This window comes from Natrix helvetica (assembly GCF_964273705.1).
Source record: "Natrix helvetica genome assembly, chromosome: 5".
Taxonomy (NCBI): domain Eukaryota; kingdom Metazoa; phylum Chordata; class Lepidosauria; order Squamata; family Natricidae; genus Natrix; species Natrix helvetica.
In genome coordinates, this window is record NC_138551.1 from 42,285,958 (window position 1) to 42,304,492 (window position 18,535).

An 18,535-nucleotide genomic window follows, 5' to 3' on the forward strand; every position below is an offset into this window, starting at 1 on the left:
GGTGTACTTTTCCTTACTTCTTGCGCATTTTATTACCACAGACCGTGTAGGCGAATAGTTAGCTCCTACTTAATAAAGGAGCTGTTCATAAACTCGCGTGTCTCTTTTCTCATTCTTTAATCCCTGGAAGCCAACAGAAAAAATCTTTGTTGCCTTTGGAGGCTGCTCCTCTGAGAAGGGCAAAGATGGTCCCGAACCAGGCCGGTTGGGCGGGTTAGGTTCTTTCTCCCTTGTCCCCGGAAGCAGGTGGCGCAGAGTAGTTGTAGCTCGCGGGCAAAATGAGCGCTATTGTAATGGTACTGTAAGGAAGAGGCGCCGCTGCTCCGTGTCGCTTACCTGCCCTTTTTCCTATGGGGGAATAGGCCTGCTTCGTTACCTAAAGGGCGAATGCAGGTAAGCGTTTTTTGTTTCTTCCTGCTCTGCTCTTTGTTGTCAGGTTTTTGAGGAAGTGTAAGAACCCCTGGTAGTTGGGAGGTATCAGGAAGAATATTCCCCTCCATATCTATTCCTGTGGAACAATGGCAAGAAATGGATTGTTACATTCTTCTCCTTCTCGTGATTTTCTCACAGATGATCTTTGAAACAAAATGTAAAATTATTTGATCCAGTAGAGTACCGGTAGTTCTAAGTTCTTAAGAATTTTAAGGCAGTGACCTTCAGTCTTTTTTTTTTCCACACCTGATCTTAGGATATTTCTGAACATACTTAAAATGGGAGTGTCATAGTTGTACTCTTTCTTTCAGGTGATTACATTGGGTATGATGTTTTTAGATCCTGATCACCCTAGAGGAAGGTGTGTTGGAATGAGAAAAAGGCTTCATCTGCCTTCTTCCTCTTTTTTTGGTTTGCTGACAGGAGATCAAGATGTTGAAATAAATTTAAGGATGGTATGTCATTATTTGTTCAAAGAGAGAAGCAAATATTTTTGCACTCCATCCTGATATCTTAAAATATTTATTTAAAACTTAGTTGATAATATTTTAATTTAGCTGTTATTTAATCTTTAGTATTTAATTTTTAGAGTACTGTTAAAAATTAAACAATGAACAGTTCATTGAACATTTGTTTTTAGTTGCAAACAATTTTACTTAAACTTACAAATACAATATATTATATAAGTCTTATGTCCTTTGTAAGCTAGCTAAATAAGGTAGAAAATTATTTGAATATCAATATAATATTTTGACTGACAGATCATAGACCAAAACTCTGTCTTTCCTAGCCCTGTGTTACAATAATAACCTGTTTTACTACTGCAGCTTTCTGACTTGGAAAGCTCCTGCAAGCAAATGCTGTAGAAATGGATTCCTATATGGGCTAGACTATGTAGTCTCCTATGTTTCCTCTAGTTGTATATTCCTGACTATTATGATTTGATATTGTACAAAGGTGTTGTGTCCAAATGATTGCTTATACATTATACAGAATCACTATTGTTTAAATCATAATTGGCTAGGCTCATATAATATGCATTGACTATATGAGTGAGTGATTAGTGGTGTAATAATTAAATAATTGCACTTTTAATGTCTTATGATCATTGGATTTATGCAGTCGTTTATTTGGTTTTGACTGAGCATGTTATTGAGGTGAGATGGTTAGATAGCATCGATGCAGTGGGCAGACTCCAGGAGACATTGGGGGATGCTGGGGGGGGGGAGCTACATTGTGTCGTGGTCCATGGGGTCGCAAAGAGTCAGATAAAACTTAGCGACTCAACAACAATTATGTTACTTGAATTCAGCCATTACAAATTATTCAATAAACCATAGTTAGACAAACATGATGTATGACTTACACCTGTGAGCATGTATGAATGCGTATTAGAGAGGAAGTATATATGAAAGGACTAAATGGCAGAATACTAGAGTACTGAAGTATAACTGAAAACAAGTTTGCATGGCTACTATTTTTTTAAAAAATGGGTTAACTTTGTTTTGCTATGCATTTATATTTTTCATATCTGTATCTATCACAAAGGTGTTTTTCAGTTGTCTTTTGAAAAGCACCTTTATGATAATCATGACCTGGATAATTGATTCTCCGCTGACATATCTGTATCTGTTACATGATGTCATCATTGTTGTATGATGTGACTCAGACCTAGACCTAGAAAGAAAAAAAGGTGCTTTAGATTCTGTGCAACTATTCAGCATGAAAATCTTTGTGACTAAAGATATATGTGGATTAGCAGAAACAAATAAATTTAATTTCTGACTGCATTACTTTTGGTTTTTTATATCTGAATATTTGTAGAAGTATAAAACTGAAAACCACAGTTGTATATTTGCATGGTTAGCCAATATAATAACAATGTAAGTAATAATGCTGACCACAAATTTTTGAAAACTTTGTGTAAAATTCCAATATATATTTGAATGCATTTTGTTCTCTTGGAATGTATTATTCAGCTCTAAGTAGGGTACTCAAATTCTAAATAACTCTTATAGGATTACTTATTGTGGCTTTGTTCATGTTTGTATTGCTTCTGTATTTATACCTTAATGTTATGCCTACAACACTATATAAGCATAAATAGCTTGTAGATCTCAGGAAAAATATAGTTGATTTTCAAACATTGATGAATAGTTATATCTTTGATAATAATTTTAGTATTTATATGCCACTCAGAGTTGATTTGAATGGGATGGACAACATATAATTTAATAAATAAACTTCCTCCATCATCCTTTTTTAGTGATTTATTGCCATAAGCCAGCAATTTTGGGGTAGCATAACATATTCTTTTGAGAGGGTTTTGCAGCTAGGTCAAAAAGAGTGAATGATTCTGATGAATATATTAAGTATTTTGTAGAGGAAAACATTACCTTCAAATTGCTGCAAATATTTGTTGCAAAAGAAAGAATGAAACTAATCATGAAACTGAAGATTTTTGAGGGTTAAGGTGCTGATCTAGAAATCATGAGAATGTTAGTTCTAGTCCTGCCTTAGCCATCAAAGCTGGCTGGCTGACTTGGATGAGGCATACTTACTCAGACCCACTCAAACCCACTTCACAGGGTGGTGGTTTTAGGAAAAAAATAGTTACTAATTGTTCATCTATTGATGGCTTATCTTTTATTTGTAGCCTTTGCAGTTACATCAGGAAGTCAGTAGAAACAGTTTTGATATGATGTTTGTGAAGTGGCCTTCCCTCCTAATAACTGAATTATAATAAACTGAACAAATCAATTATGACATTTTGGAATATTTTATAATATTCTATCCCAGTGAAATAAATGGGGCCTCTGACATTACTTAACTTACCAGTTGCGATCTTTCCAGAGATGAGTATAGTTATAGCATGTAAGTCCAAATCAATTTGACCGTTTATGCTTTTAAAAAAATATATCCATGGACAGATAGTATAGCCTTTATTGTCATTGTACATCACGTATACAACGAAATTGGTTAGAAGACCAGTAGCCAAATAACAGTAGAAGATAAAGGGGAAATTAGAGTTAAGCAAATGGAACACTTTTTTATTTGCTATTTAATTAAAAAAACACTTTGGAATAAGCAGTATATATACAATTAATAATTGCAAATAGTGCTTCTCTGTATTGTCATGCATATATATTATTTATTTTTATTTGCAATTAAATGGAACATAAACTTGTTTTAATCAATTGTCATAAGTATTTAAAAGTAAAGGAAACCATGGCCGTGAGAAAAACAAAGAAAATTATTTCACAGCTGTACTTCCTCCTAAAAATAGCTAATAATATTAAGTCCTGTTTATTTGCTTTCAACTACTAGCATACTATACAGTAATGTTGAACTGATTAAAATGTAAGGTTCTTAATGTTGATTATTAATTAACTAATTAATGATGGATTCCATGTTTGCAAATTAGTCCCCTTGCTAAAAATTATTTCTAACACCCCCCCCCCCCAATTTTCAGATTTGTGGAGAGGGGGGGGGGAAATTGGAGTCACCCAACCTGCATGTTCCCAGCCACGGTGGACAAGATGCTTTCTTGTTTCCTTCTTCCTTCTTGTTTCAGCTCTCATACTATAAACAAGTGCCCTTTTTGTGGTCCATTTGGCATCATATTCTTGCATTTTTGTGGTGAAATATATACTAAATAAAGTGTCTTTAAACAGAAACCCAAAACAAAGTTGTATATTGATTAGTTGTGGGGTGTTTGGTGCTCTCTGAGCTTGCTTGTTTTTTTGCACACGTTTCATTACCCAAACTAGCTCAGATGATGTTATCTAGTTTGGGTAATGAAACATCTGCAAGAAAACAAGCAAGCTCAGAGAGCACCAAGAATCCCTCATGTCAACCCTCAGCTACAAATATTCTCCTTTATATTGATTAGTTGATAAAAATGATGAATCCAGAGACTTCTGGGAACCTAATCCTATATTTTCCATAGGAGCAATGATTCAATATTTGCTAATCCAGTGTTTGAGATGTTTTTATAGTACAAAACTACCATGAATATTGGGAATTGTTGAAAATTAAGGAATCTGTTTGGAACAGAGGACAAAACCAATCAGTTATAGCTAAACTGTACCCCAGAAACATCCATCAGTGATTTGAAGTTCAGCAATGTGTGGAGAGCTATGAGTTCTTATCTTTGCAGTAGGTCACTTTTTACGTTCTAAATTGCACCTGGATGATGATAGAGAGACCAAGGTGTAATTACTAACAACCAGTTCTGTTAGAAGCCAAGCCATAATTTTTTGCAGTGTTTAGATTTCCCAAATAGCTAGCCTCGGAACTCTAAATAAAGGAGGCAATTGCTTCATCTAAAATAAAATTTTGCCATTCATTACAGTACAATACCCTTTGCTGACCCTCTGAGTCAGGAGAGGAGCATTTATTGGAGTTTCAAATGCCAGGAAGAAATATTGATATACCGCTTCACCAATTAGAACTTGGCTTAGTTATGTAATCTTTAATTACACATGGAGCATAATGAGCAAAGTTTGATCAATGGGGAAAAACATTAGGATTTAATTTCAGCTGGATTATTTACATCATTTTCTTTGATCCAAATAGTTAAGATAAAGTAGATTTTGTGAACAATATTAGAAACCTTGTAAAGTGAAATTCTTGTGGTACTTTGGTAAGTGAACAGCTGGATTTTTTTCGAGCTACTGAGAAAAAACAGCTTTATATATCTGATGTTTTATAGTGTAAGTAGTTCCTTGCCTCACTCATGTTTGAAAGCTTTACCTTGGCACTCTTCCTGAAGAATGTTCTTGATTTTTTTGGCAGTAACAATGTATGTGTGAGGGTGTGGAATTACTATCCTTTTCCATTGCTCTACTGGGTTGTTTTTTTTGCTATGTGGAGGCAATGTTTCCCTTTGTTTGAAACACTTGTATAACAAACCATCAGCTTTATGATAGTGAACCTAGGTTAAGTACTAATTATCTACTGTCTGGAGCCATTATAACTAGCTCATATTTATCTTTGGTCTTCTAAAAATATTGTCTTTTCAAACATGAGCAAGAAAATCTTTGGCTTTAGATTTAACTGTAATTTTATCAAAATAAAAGACCCAATTCCAAGGCACACAATAAGAACAATATTCAGTAGGAAAACTACGTTAATTAATTATCAGATCATTTATTTCCTACTTGTGAATATTAGTAAAGAATTTATGGTATTGTAGAAGGGTTCTGAAACATTTTTCCTGTTTACTACATTAAATATTGAACTTACTTTAAACGTTTTTTTAAAATGAGTGGTAGTGGGATTAGGGATGTAGAGTGCATTGGCTCCAAAGCTGAAAAAGGGGCTTGTTGCTTGCGGCCCATAGTCAACAGCTGGCTTTCATGGCTAAGGTGGAACTAGACCTCATGGTCTCCAACTTTCTTGATATGAGGATGGGTGCATATGCCATATGGTTTAGTGCCTTCATTAGTAAGCTCTGCCTTTTCCTAGATTGCATGGTAGTTGTATGATCTCAGGAAATATTCATTTGAATTAAGGAAATACCAATAGAGACTAATTCTAAAGCACCTTGTCTGATCCAGTCTACTCCTCCTTTTCTCGGAACTCTAGTCTTCCATGAGAAACCAGAAAAATGCATTTTCTTTAAGAAGTTATCATATTTTACGGAGTATAAGACACACCGAAGTTTAAGACGCACCAAGATTTTGAAGAGGTAAATTAAAAAAAAAATTTTTTTGCACTCTGCAGACCTCCTAAACCTTCTGCACGCCTCATTTTTTGTGAAAAACAGAGTATGCAGAGAGTTTGAGAGTCTTCCTGAGGACTAGCCCCTCCCCCCCAAATGAGCAAAAAACAACCCATTTTTTGTGAAAATGGGCCTGTTTTTTTTGCCAAAAAGAGGGCATGCATAGCCTTTAGGAAGCTTGTAGAGTGCTCCTGGGGGGGGGGGCAAAACGAGCAAAAAAATGACGTTTGTTACTCGTTTTTACTCTCCCCAGCCCCCAGGAGCACTTTGCAGGCCTCCCAAACCCCCTGCACGTCCATTTTTGTGAAGGGGGCGGGGTTTTTGGAAAAAAGGTGCTGCTTATACTCTGAAAAATATGGTATTCACAGGACTGCTATATGTGTCTATACCCCCCTGAACCACTTTGACTCTAAAGTACAGAGATGTAAGTAAGATGTATTCTTACAATGAGTTGAAAAGTATTTATTCCTTACATTTCTGTCTTGGTTTTTCACCAGTAGCTGAAGGCTTTGTTGATTGCATCACTTTCACCAATTTTCATGGTCAGGAATATTTTCAAATACATAAGTGTGAAGAGTTTGTATATTTATTTAATGTATATGCCACCCATCTTACCAATAATGCGATTCTAGGCTACTAGTGCAGGTCTGAAAAAATTCCAGTAACAATTAAGCATGGTTATTCCTATGTTAGCTATGGTAAAGAAATGATTTAGGAAATTGTGTCTTTTCTTTTCATTACTATCTGATATAAGGATAGGACAAGTTGGATTGTGCTCTGCTAAATCAGGAGAAGAAAACCCTTTATACCATGTTTCCCCGAAAATAAGACAGGGTCTTATTTTCTTTTGAATCCCGAAATAAGCACTTGGCCTTATTTTCGGGGAGGTCTTATTATTTTTGAGGTGCAGAAGGGGGCAAGCATGGTCATCTCATGGCTATGCTGTGTTGCAATATTTTTGGGGAGGGCTTATTTGGGGGGGGAGAGCTTATTTTAGCTCATGTACTCAAAAACCCGATTGGGCTTATTATCCGAGGAGGTCTTATTTTGGGCGAAACAGGGTAGCATATTGGCTAATTAAGTTTATTCCTATCTCATCCACTCCTCCAAGGTGTCAATTTATTTATTTAGAAAATTAATTTGGTTGTTTATCTTAAGTAATTCTGGATATCTATCACACAGTACATTTTAAAAGGTACTTTGATTAAAAACCAATATAGGAATGCATAGAATACAGTTAAACATAACAAAATGCTACAACTAAGGTTTCCATAAAGAACTAACAATACCAAACACATATATCAGGCTGCACTGTTTTGTTAGCCCTAATGCTTGGAGGAAGAGCTATAACTTTCCTGAAGGTATATATGGTAGTAGAAAATATACTGTATTAAATTTCATTTTAGATATGTTTATATAAACTTGATCGTATTTAGGTAGGATTATGTTATGTCACCATATTTGGCTCACATTTAATATGCAACATGAACAACACTTCAAGCTAGATTTGATTAGAACATCTTTGACTTTAATGTTTTAATAAATTAGTATAAATTGTATGTGTTGTATGGAGCTATTTATCTCTTTGAAGATAAACTATTTTTACACTAAAATTGATACGCCCAATATTAGGTGAATGTGTTATTTATAATCGGAAACCGTATTGCTTATTGGGCTTTGAAAGAACCAATTCGAATGGGTCAGCTTTTCTTTATGAGGGATAAAAATGATTTCATTTTGATTGTATGTTGATTTTTTTATTTAAAATGTTTTAATTTTTTTAAAAATATATATATAATAAGCCTTATAAAAATCCCACTACAAATGCCACTAGTTTTTTAAGTTTGTGTTAGTATGTGGGGAGACATAGGCAGAGAAACCAACAAAAGGAATACAGCTGAGGGGAGCAAGAGAATTTCTACAAGGTATGAATCAAACAAATAAGGTAGAACAAGCAGGATGGTGGGCATTCCCATCTTGAATTATTCTCCTCAAAGTAAGCAAGCTCCCCCTATCCTAGTTTGATTTGTATATTTCTTCCCTTCTGTGTTTACTATCATGCACATTTGAAGCTACAATGATAAATGGTTACTAGTCTTTCTGTGAAATTTAAAATTTTTACTGGAGTCTGGAAACAAAAACATTACCTGGATTCCTGGATTCTCATCCTCTGGAATGCTAACTTTAGTTGGAATTTCCCTGATGGAAATGCACTGGAGGCTGAAAGCTTTGTTGTCCTTACAACAGAGTTGTAACTGGTACAAGGAGACACAGTTGCAGCTGACTCAGAATCGCTGTGCTTAGTTTAAGATTTTCATAAAGTTAAGGATTATTGAGAATGATATCATTTAATAATAGAGGGAAATTATGTAGTTATTGCCTTGGCATAATTTATAAGCTGAGTATAGTCTTAAATCTGAATAAGACTGCCTTCCCCTGAAAAATCCTGGGATATTGCTGAGTGTAGACTTAAGATATTGATTTGTGGCATGCTTGGCCTTCATGAGACAGCTCCCGATTGTGTAGGGCCTTCTTCCTGAAACCGTACTTGCTTCTTGTCGAAATTTCATGCAGTTTCCTCATAATATTGTAAAAGGCAGGCACATGAAAGAAGACTCTAACTGCACCTGTGTAAAAGAAGGACCCTTCTAGTGGGTCCTACTTCCATGCCAATACAGGTGGGACCTTCATTTGCACATCTGCCTTTTTCAAGGTAGGCGTATGAAAAAAGGCCCTAGCTGCACCAGTACAAAGACGAACCCTTCTTGCTGGCTGTTTATGACCTGGCACAGAGACCTTAGCCAGGGTGTGAATGGAGGCTCTGTCTGGAATGCAACAGAAATCTCGGCACCAACAGAAAGAAAGCAATGTGAAGAAGCCCCAGCTGATATAGTAGTGCACCAGGTAGCAGTCTGCAGGACTGGATAATGAGGGTACTGATGTCAGTAAGTAGGAGAGCAGTCAGGAAGCTGTTATAAATGTCAGTGGGCCGAGTGGACCTGAATTGTATTCATATGACTGCAGGAAAGCTGCAACTGCTGAAACTTTGAGGATTGGTCATAAATCCCTTGCTTCCAATGTCACAATTTTGAACATTTGCTGAAGAATTGAGCAGTAAGCGAGGATAATCTGTACCTATTATAATAATTTATATTTTGTATAAGTTTAATGAAACGACAGTATTAACTTTCTGATATTGGGAATGCAACGTGAAAGTTGTATCAAGTTGAAATTGCTGAACAGTCACTTGAACTGTAAAAAGTTCTTACATTTTGTGCTTTTCTTCTTAAAGAATTGTTATCACTTCGTATTTTTCAAAAAAGTCTCACCAGCCTTAATAACAAAGGAACATCTTTTCAGATTGAAACCAAGATGCCTTTTACTGTACGTACTTCAAACTCTATTAACTGACTTTGATCTTGTTCATTTGCAGGTTCATGAGGGATGAGATTGCTAAATGGGCTTAATCTTTTTTTTTAATTGAAAGGCCTTCTTTCCAGATATGTTAAAAGCAAGGGTATAGGGGAATCAAGAATTGTTCGTTTATCTGATTAGAGTTCAGCAAGGTGTGCTTTTCAGTTGATATATATACAATACAATACAATACAATACAATAGTAGAGTTGGAAGGGACCTTGGAGGTCTTCTAGTCCAACCCCCTGCCTAGGCAGGAAACCCTATACCGTTTCAGACAAATAGCTATCCAATATATATATATATATATAGAGAGAGGACTTTCCGGGAATTGATCTCTTGCTCCTGATGTAAATATTCTGCAGTATTTGTTTATTTATTTATTTGGAGAGCTTTTGCGATGCCTCAGTCATTAGTCATTGCATTTCTGATTTTGAAAACACCTAGGTATCTCTTTTTGGAGTTCTGCTTGCTTAGCTGGAAAATGTAAGAATGCCTTCTTTTGGTTTTACATGGAATATTTCTGTTAGGTGCTGTTTTGTAAAATTATCCATTTTCTATTTATAATATTGGAAAGTAAAATGTATATTGTCAAACTGAATTATCTATCATGACATTGGGATGTATGATTCAATAGTAATAAATATCAAGTCTGTTCAGTATTTTTAAAAAATTAATATGGGATAAGAATAAATGATCGAATGCACTAAGGAATCTGTTGACAAAGTTTTTGCTGTTTAATTTCAGAGTATTGTCTAGTCATTAATTATGTCTGACAACGGAGAGCTTGAAGACAAGCCACCAGCTCCACCTGTTCGGATGAGCAGTACTATCTTCAGTTCAGGAGGAAAAGATCCTTTATCTGCTAATCATAGCTTGAAACCTCTACCTTCGGTACCAGAAGAGAGAAAGCCTAGGAACAAAATCATCTCCATTTTCTCTAGCACTGAAAAAGGTAAAACGTTGCAGTTGTTTGATTGTATAATATTATTCCATTTGAATTTCATTGCACCATTGTGCTTCTGGGAGACACAAATATAGCAACTAAACTACTATAGTGCATTTAGATCTTTTTAAAATTACTTATGATGCATATATTCATGGAGGTGAATGTATGGGTTCATAATACACTGTTTAAGTATTTTACAGGAAAACAATCATTTTATAAAGTTTAAAATAGATTTAAATTAGCTTGGAAGATAAACTGGGAGTGAGAGTTCATTTACCTCTGCTTTGCTATCTAATGTGAGGTGTGGTGGCTCAGTGTCTTAATGACGATGGAGACAGTCTATACTACAGTTTGAGTCCTAGCACTGCATGACAGTGAACGTCCCTTACTTGTCTCAGCTTCTGCCAACTAGCAGTTCAAAGGCAATTTACATGCAAGTAAATAAATTGGTACCACTTCAGTAGGAAAAAATGATGCTTCGAGTGGCAGCACAAGGTGATACTGGTGGTGGAAAAAGCCCTGGATGATGCTACTGAATGCAATCATGTTTTATGAGTGTGAAGCTACTCTGCCCCCCTGTGCTGCATTCTGGATAGTGTGCGAGCATGACCTAAAGGGATTAGCAAGCAGCAGCAGCCAAACAACTATGTTGTAGTAACACTGTAGCCTTCTGACTAATGTAACAATCCCATTGTTAAATAAATTATGCTGACTAATGTTTCCTCAAAACAAAGGAAAGAATTTCATTTTCCAAATATTAAAAAGTAAGTAAGGGGAAGTTGCCATTACAGGTAGTCCTTGAGTTATGACTGTAGTGACACTTGCCCATTACAGTTGCAAGTTGTGATGGTCATTAAGCGAGGCACCCATATGATCACCGTGCTTAATGACCCGACCTCTGCTTTCCCTGATGTTGTTAAGCATAGCATGGGGTGCCTTGTGTAGGGAGGTCCTGGATGTCTAGTGCAGGTCTGAGGCTCCTGTGAATGACTGGTTGGGAAGCAACTCCAAGCCTCCAAGTTGCAGTAGATTTGGGTACACTGCAGCCAGCCTAAACCTCCCCTGAGTAGTTTGGTGGGAAGCAGGCCCAAGGCCAATGTGACCCTGGCAGGGCGGGATTGGTGGGAGAAATATGTTGTGGGGGGCTGCTGCAGTTTTCCTGCAATCTATCATAAGTGAATGACCTCAGGAGCACTGCAGCGGCCATAACTTTAAAACTAGGTTGTAAGTAGCTTTTGGGGAGGGGGTGTCTGTCATAACTTTGAACAATCACTAAGCAACTGTAATGCGTCAAAGATTACCTGTAATATTATATTAGTGAAATAGTTGATATTTGGTATTTTCCAAATGAAACTTTAAAAGGAAAATTGGATTATGCTCCAAAAATAATACCTATTTCTGTTATACAGAAGTGAGCAATTCAGTGTATGTTGCATTGTATCAGTATAACAATACTAATGGCTAAATAGGTCCTGTTTTTGTTTTTTAGGTTTTCTTAGAGTGATAATGAACAAGGAATTTGTAGTTTAAAAGTACAAAAATGTCTCCAGTTGTCTCCTGGTACATTTTGGAAAAGGGGGTGCATTTCAGATCCCCTTTCAGATCATGCTGCAGGACTATGGAAGCATGCCTTTTTGTCAGTGCCTCCAGCCTCTGAAATAGCTCAGTTTCTTCAATTGTTCTTTATAGGCTAGTTTCTAGTCCTCTATCATTGTTCTTTCCCATCTCTTAATCCTTCTTAAGGGTTAAACCTAACTAGACTCAATACTTAGAATATGATCAATACAAAATAAAGTGGAACTATTAATTCCATGATTTGGAAACTTTCTGTTGATGGAGCCCAAAATGCTTTATGTATTTGTGTAGGAAATGTATATGACTGCTGATTTCATATAGGAAGTCTAGAATGCTTATAACAATCCACAAAAATAAATTTAATGAAATCTTTGTCAACAAAACAAAAAGTGTGTAGAGAATGAAGATAATAAATTGGTAAACATCATCAGTAGAGCATCTGAAATAGATAGAAATTCTTTCAGTAGTGTTAGATGACAGCTTCATGGCAAATTTGTTAAAAGCTTCATGTTCTCCCAAGGTTTTCTAATCTTTTGCAAACAGGAATCCTTGAAGCCCTCATATAAATCGCTTCATTTGCCAATAAGGATTCCCAAGTCATTTGGCTAGAAAAGTTGAAGTTGCCTTGGTGAGATGCTTTGTTGATACAGATTGAAATCTTAATGTACATGATTGTTCTGCGAGTATACTATTGTCCGTGGATTTTTCCCTAGTCTGAGTTTAGCTGTCTCTCAGCAATGGCTATTTGGAATATTGGAAGTCGTCTTATTTATGTTATTAGTAATATTTGTCAAAAAGCAATAAGGGGCTAGAAGACTATTTACATGGTGTATTGGTTTCAGTTCCTTTTTCTTCCATGTCGCTGCCCTGGTCATCAAGAGTTTATGGGGTTACACCCTGAAGGGAAAATACTTAGTCATTCTGGACCATTTCTGACATTTAACAGGCACTTTAATTATTGGGCATAACTACTTTTGTTTGTAGCCAGTAAGCATCACTGTTTTAATAACGGAGACTTTTCTTTCATCAGGTGACATTGGTTGCTTTTTTTATGCCACTTTTTTTTCCTTATAGGGAGTAGGAAAAAGGAAAAAGAAAGACCTGAAATCTCTCCTCCATCAGATTTTGAACATACTATTCATGTTGGCTTTGATGCAGTTACTGGGGAATTCACTGTAAGTATATTAAACTTGTCTCTACGCAGTGTGCACTGGGATACTGCCAGTGTGAAATTAATGCTTAAAACATCTTACCTTTTTTGTTACAAAGGTTTTTATATAGTTCAGAACTAAAACATTTCAGTAAATACTACTTCTCCTTCCCCAAAGATTAGTCATGTACTTGGTACCTTTATGCAAGTAGAATATTCTAAGGAGATTTATCGCTTGAGAGGATACGATATAATAAATTCTGTCCTTCAATGTTAAAATACATGAATTTGTATTCCCCCCCCCTTTGCCCCTCCCCCCAGGGAATGCCGGAGCAATGGGCTAGGCTGCTACAGACGTCAAACATCACAAAATTAGAACAGAAAAAAAATCCCCAGGCTGTATTAGATGTTTTGAAATTCTATGATTCTAAAGACACAGCAAAACAGAAATATTTGAGTTTTTCTGCTACAGGTATGTCTTTGGGCTAACTCATGGGGCACTTTAAACTCATTATTAGGTATAAATGAGGAAATCTATGTGTAACAGCTTTCTAGCATTTTGGAAATAATTAGGAAGTGAGTGTTTCAGAAAATGAATGTGGCGTATGTCTGCATTTTTTTTTAATTTAGCTGTATCTTTTGCCAGAACTGTGCAGCTGTTTTGGAGAGATGATTTTAGTAATTGGCATATGAATTATTACCCATTTAAAGAATTGGAAGGGCATTTGAGAAAGAAGAGACCAATTGCTGATGTGAGTTTGTTTTTATTTAAAGTAGGGATCTCTGCCCATCTAAAAATTAAAGTTACTAGCTCCATGCATGTTTTCAGGATGAGTTAACTCTATGATTAGAATTGTAATGGACCTTAGACACCATCTAGACAGGTTTCCTGCTCAGTGTACATTCCACTAGATGGTTCACTGACTATTCAGGCTTTGAATATCTCCAGTGAAGGAGAACTCACTACTTCATGCTGCAACTTGTACGGTCAGGAAATGTCTTTAAAGATCTAACCTAAACCTTCTTTCTTGGAGTTTTAATCTATTAGTTCTGGTCTGATTCTGATTCTAGGGCAATGGAAAATAGTTTTCTTTCTTTTTTTGTGTAATAGCTCGTCAATTATTTGAAGACTGCTATCATACCTCTGTTTATTCTGCATGCTAAACATACTCAGATCTAACTTTTAGAAACAGCACATGATTTGCAGATCAAGTTTCCCCTTTCAATTAATGAAGGTAGAGCAGCCCAAAATGCACTTCATTAAATATAAACTTGATTTGAAGGACGATTTAGATTTACTTTTTAATTGTGCATAAAATATTAAATACTTTTAATTCCCCTGGAGATTAAAGGGAATAGTACCGGTATCCATGAAATGGAAACAATATGAATTCCTGTTTGATTTCTTCAGGCAACAGTTTGCTAGATACTTTGTTGTAATAGTGCAAGAGAGAGATTCTGAGTGTCATTCCTCATCTTTCATATGTTTTGTTTCTTTAGAAAATAGTTGGATCAAGTAGGGCTTTTTTTTAAACTGCAAGTACATTATACTGGAATAAAACTAAAAGCTAGGCTTTTCTCCTTATTTCAATTAGTTCAGAACTCTCTTTGGAACAAGGTGTGTATCAACTCACTACATTTTATGGGTGTTATCATTACTACATTAATACTTTAATTTTTTTGTTCACTTCAAATTTTTTTTCTAGATAAGGATGGATTTCTTTCAGGAGCAATAGCAGTAAGTATATTCACATTATATTTCCTTTCATGTCATTGAAATCCTGTTGTGCAGTAATTTTAATGGGCTTCAGATATTCTGTATTTCAACCTATTCAGTTATCAGAAATATAATTTCATTCATTTTAATCAGAGGTTCAGTTCATCAGTAGTGCTTTCAAGATCATTTGATGAGAAACTATTGTTTTTTATATGTTAAAGTTTCACAAATTAATTCAACTAAACCAAAAGAAAAGTGGGATCTCTTCTATAAGTTAATTTTTTGTAGAGAGTAGGAATAATGTTTTGCCTTGTTGTCTCATACAAAAGCTCAATGGAATGGCAGAGAGACAACTAGGAGAAAGGAAAGATTAGATGGTTTCTTGATAGGTGGCAATATCAGCTTTCAATATGATGACTTAATTTCCTCTTTCAGATTTCAGTTGCCATTCATGTTTTGGAGTTCAATTTCTATGGCAGCTTATATATGTAATAACCCCTTTGTTTACAAGTCCTTATTGGACATTAATTTTTGATATATAGATTGCATAATTTGGATATATGTATCTTGAGTTCTGTGTTTACTCTACCCTGGCATGATACTGTGCCTGCTTGGTTATAAACATTTCATACGGGAATAATAAATGAAATATTGCACTCTAATATAAAAGTAGTCCTTGACTTACAACTATTCATTTATAAACCATTCAGAGTTATAGCAGTACTGAAACATCTTACTTATGACCAGTTCTTACACTTAAGACCATGATATCACCACAGGTCATGTGATCAGAATTCAGGCACTTGGCAAACTGCACATATATTTACGGCAGTTGCAGAGTCCTGAGACCAAGTAATCACTATTTGTGATCTTCCCAGCCAGCATCTGAGAAAGTTAATGGGGGAAGTTGGATTCGCTTAATGAGCTCATGATTCTTTTAACAACTGCTGTGATTCGGTTAACAACGGTGGCAAAAAACCCGTAAATTTGGACATGACTCATTAATTGCCACTTTGCTTAGCAACCAATATTGTGGTCATAAGTTGAGGACTACATGCAGTGGTTTCAACTACGTATACTTTTTGTAATGAATTATTATTTAAATAGGCCTCATAAATAAATAAAGCTTGTATAGTTCAATTCATTTATTTTCCATATTTTTTTAAAAATCTCTAATTTATAGCTTAATGCAAAAAGGTCAGAGCCTTCAACAGCAACTGAAGAGGAAGAGGAGGATGAAGTGGCTCCTCCAGTTATTGCTCCAAGACCAGATCATACAAAATCGGTGAGAAGTTTTATTTCATTTTCACTACTTAATGCACATCAGAGCTTTTTGCAGTTTTTCTACAATCTGAGGAAGTATAGTTCAAATCTCTATTAAACCAAATGGTCTTGGTTGCTTAGATCTGTTGCTTTTAGCCACAATCCTTTTGTAATGTTATTGTTCACTGTGATATACAGTAGTTAAAACTATTAAGTACTTTAAGGGAAAGGTTCATAATTAGTATTGATTAATGAGGACTACTTCTTGCATGCAGTTACCATCTTAACAGGTCTGTTTCTGTTTTAAAACCAGTATTTTAGCTTCTGAAAAGTTCTTATCTCTCTTTGTCTCTTAGCAACTTAATTTTCTTTGTTTTGGTCAGTACTCCCCATCTGAATTAGGTATCAGAAAAGTGATTTGATTTTACTTCATTAGTGTATTTGGCTGCTAAGGGCAAAACATGACTTGAATAATTGCCTTCATATTTATAGAGGATGATAGACAGAGTACCCTCAATTTACAACCATTTCTTTAATGACAGTCCAGAGTTACAGCAGTCTTAGGAAAAGTGATTGTTTAACCGTCCTTGAAGTTATGACCATTGAATCATCCTCGTAGTAACATGATTGTAATTCAAGCATTTGACATTTGCTCACATATACAATGGTTGCAGTGTCTTGTAGTCATGTAATTGTGATTTGTGACCTTCCCAGCCAATTCCCGAAAAGCAAAGTCAGTTAGGGAAGTTGAATTTGCTTAACAACCACGAGATTTACTTAAGGATAGCTGTAAAAATGATTGTAAAATCAGGTCCAGTCATTTAATGACTCATTTAATGACTTCATTGCTGAGTGACCAAAATTTCAGTCCCAGTTGTACGTTGAGGACTACTATAGTAATGTTATAGTACACCAGATAATGATGGCCAATCCTTCTTTATTCTCATAAAGATAAAGACATAGAATCAAGCTGAACTCATGGTCACTGTGTAGAGAAATCCATGCAGCTTTCTTTCTAACAGTGTAGAAGTGATTTGGTCTTCTAGGATAGTTGTCAACCTCCTAATTTGATGGTTGCTCTAGTTTTATCTTTCATATACGGTAGAATCATAGAGCACATTTAGAGACTAAAATCTGTCTGGATTAAATTACGTGACCCTTTCTTGGGAAAAAAAATTAAGGCTCCATTTTTATAATCATTATAGACCAAACCTTAGTGTTAATCAGCAAATTCAAATAGTTACATTGCTATACAGTGGTGGCTATAAATATATATGGCAGTTGAACTTGAAAAGAAATCAGATGTTAAAATACGATGAGATTACAACCATAATTTTGTTTGTTAAGGTTTATACACGATCAGTAATAGATCCCATCCCAGCACCATGTGGCGATCTAAGTGACAATGCTAAATTAGCTGATAAACAGAAAAAGAAAAACAAGATGAAAGATGAAGAGATCACAGAAAGATTACGTAAGTAGGAATTTGATAGTCATAAAAATAAGACATTAATTATCTCAAAACCAAATATGCTGCATAGGCTTTATGAGTCTGATTTATTCCTAGTAACTACATGAATACATCCATATAATTTTCTGGGCAATTTTTTTGGCACTGCCTCCTTCTGGGATGTTATTTTAGATACCCCAGTCTAAGTACCCCAGACAGTACTTAGTTCTTTTGAGATCAAACAACAGAGTTTGTGACAACAATAAACTTCATTTGTGAAAAAGGTTATTTCCTTAGCATATACATCTCCCTTCATTGTCAATTGTATTGTGGATAAAACCTATTTTCTGAATGTTGCATATTTTCTTAAAAATATATTTGTAAAACCATACAGTCCAGGCAGTGTTTGAATTGGGGGCTGCACTGGACTCTATAAAACTTGCTAAACAATGTAAAGTAGGCAGTGCAGTATGTCTTTGCTTTTGCATATTGAAATAAGAACTTTTTTCCTTAATCCATCTCCTGACAATCTGGTTTCAGAACTTCATTATTAGAAATGGCAAGTTGATAATCTTAATCAAAGTTACTTGGTACTGTGGAATTTTATTACCTTCATTTCCCAGTGACTACCCATCCTCCCAAGATAATTTTTCTTAGTGAAATTAACAATGGAAAAATTGTGATCTGTTTTCTGAGATACAGTTGTTCATTAAATGAGATAAGAAATGGCTTTCTAATGTTTTGCAGAAAAATATGTGAGATTGCAGATGATTTGTAGGTTGTCTGCATACATTATAAGGGATGAATTCAATAACCACTGTATTGAGAGAGCAGAATTAGTGCTATTAAAAGAAGTTGTCC

The 18,535-nt window shown here is 35.4% G+C and overlaps 1 protein-coding gene across 2 annotated transcripts in view; it reads left to right on the plus strand.

Moving 5' to 3' along the window:
- PAK2 (p21 (RAC1) activated kinase 2) overlaps positions 1-18,535 on the plus strand; it is a 35,709-nt gene that overhangs the window by 512 nt on the left and 16,662 nt on the right. The window contains exons 2-8 of one of the 2 annotated variants that reach the window (XM_081954264.1): positions 744-887; positions 10,318-10,525; positions 13,169-13,269; positions 13,566-13,716; positions 14,951-14,982; positions 16,145-16,246; positions 17,572-17,698. In XM_081954264.1, the coding sequence (XP_081810390.1) occupies positions 10,339-10,525; positions 13,169-13,269; positions 13,566-13,716; positions 14,951-14,982; positions 16,145-16,246; positions 17,572-17,698 (700 nt within the window). In that variant the 5' untranslated portion in view covers positions 744-887; positions 10,318-10,338. The remainder of the gene's footprint in view (positions 1-743; positions 888-10,317; positions 10,526-13,168; positions 13,270-13,565; positions 13,717-14,950; positions 14,983-16,144; positions 16,247-17,571; positions 17,699-18,535) is intronic. The other variant, XM_081954263.1, reaches the window with a different exon arrangement.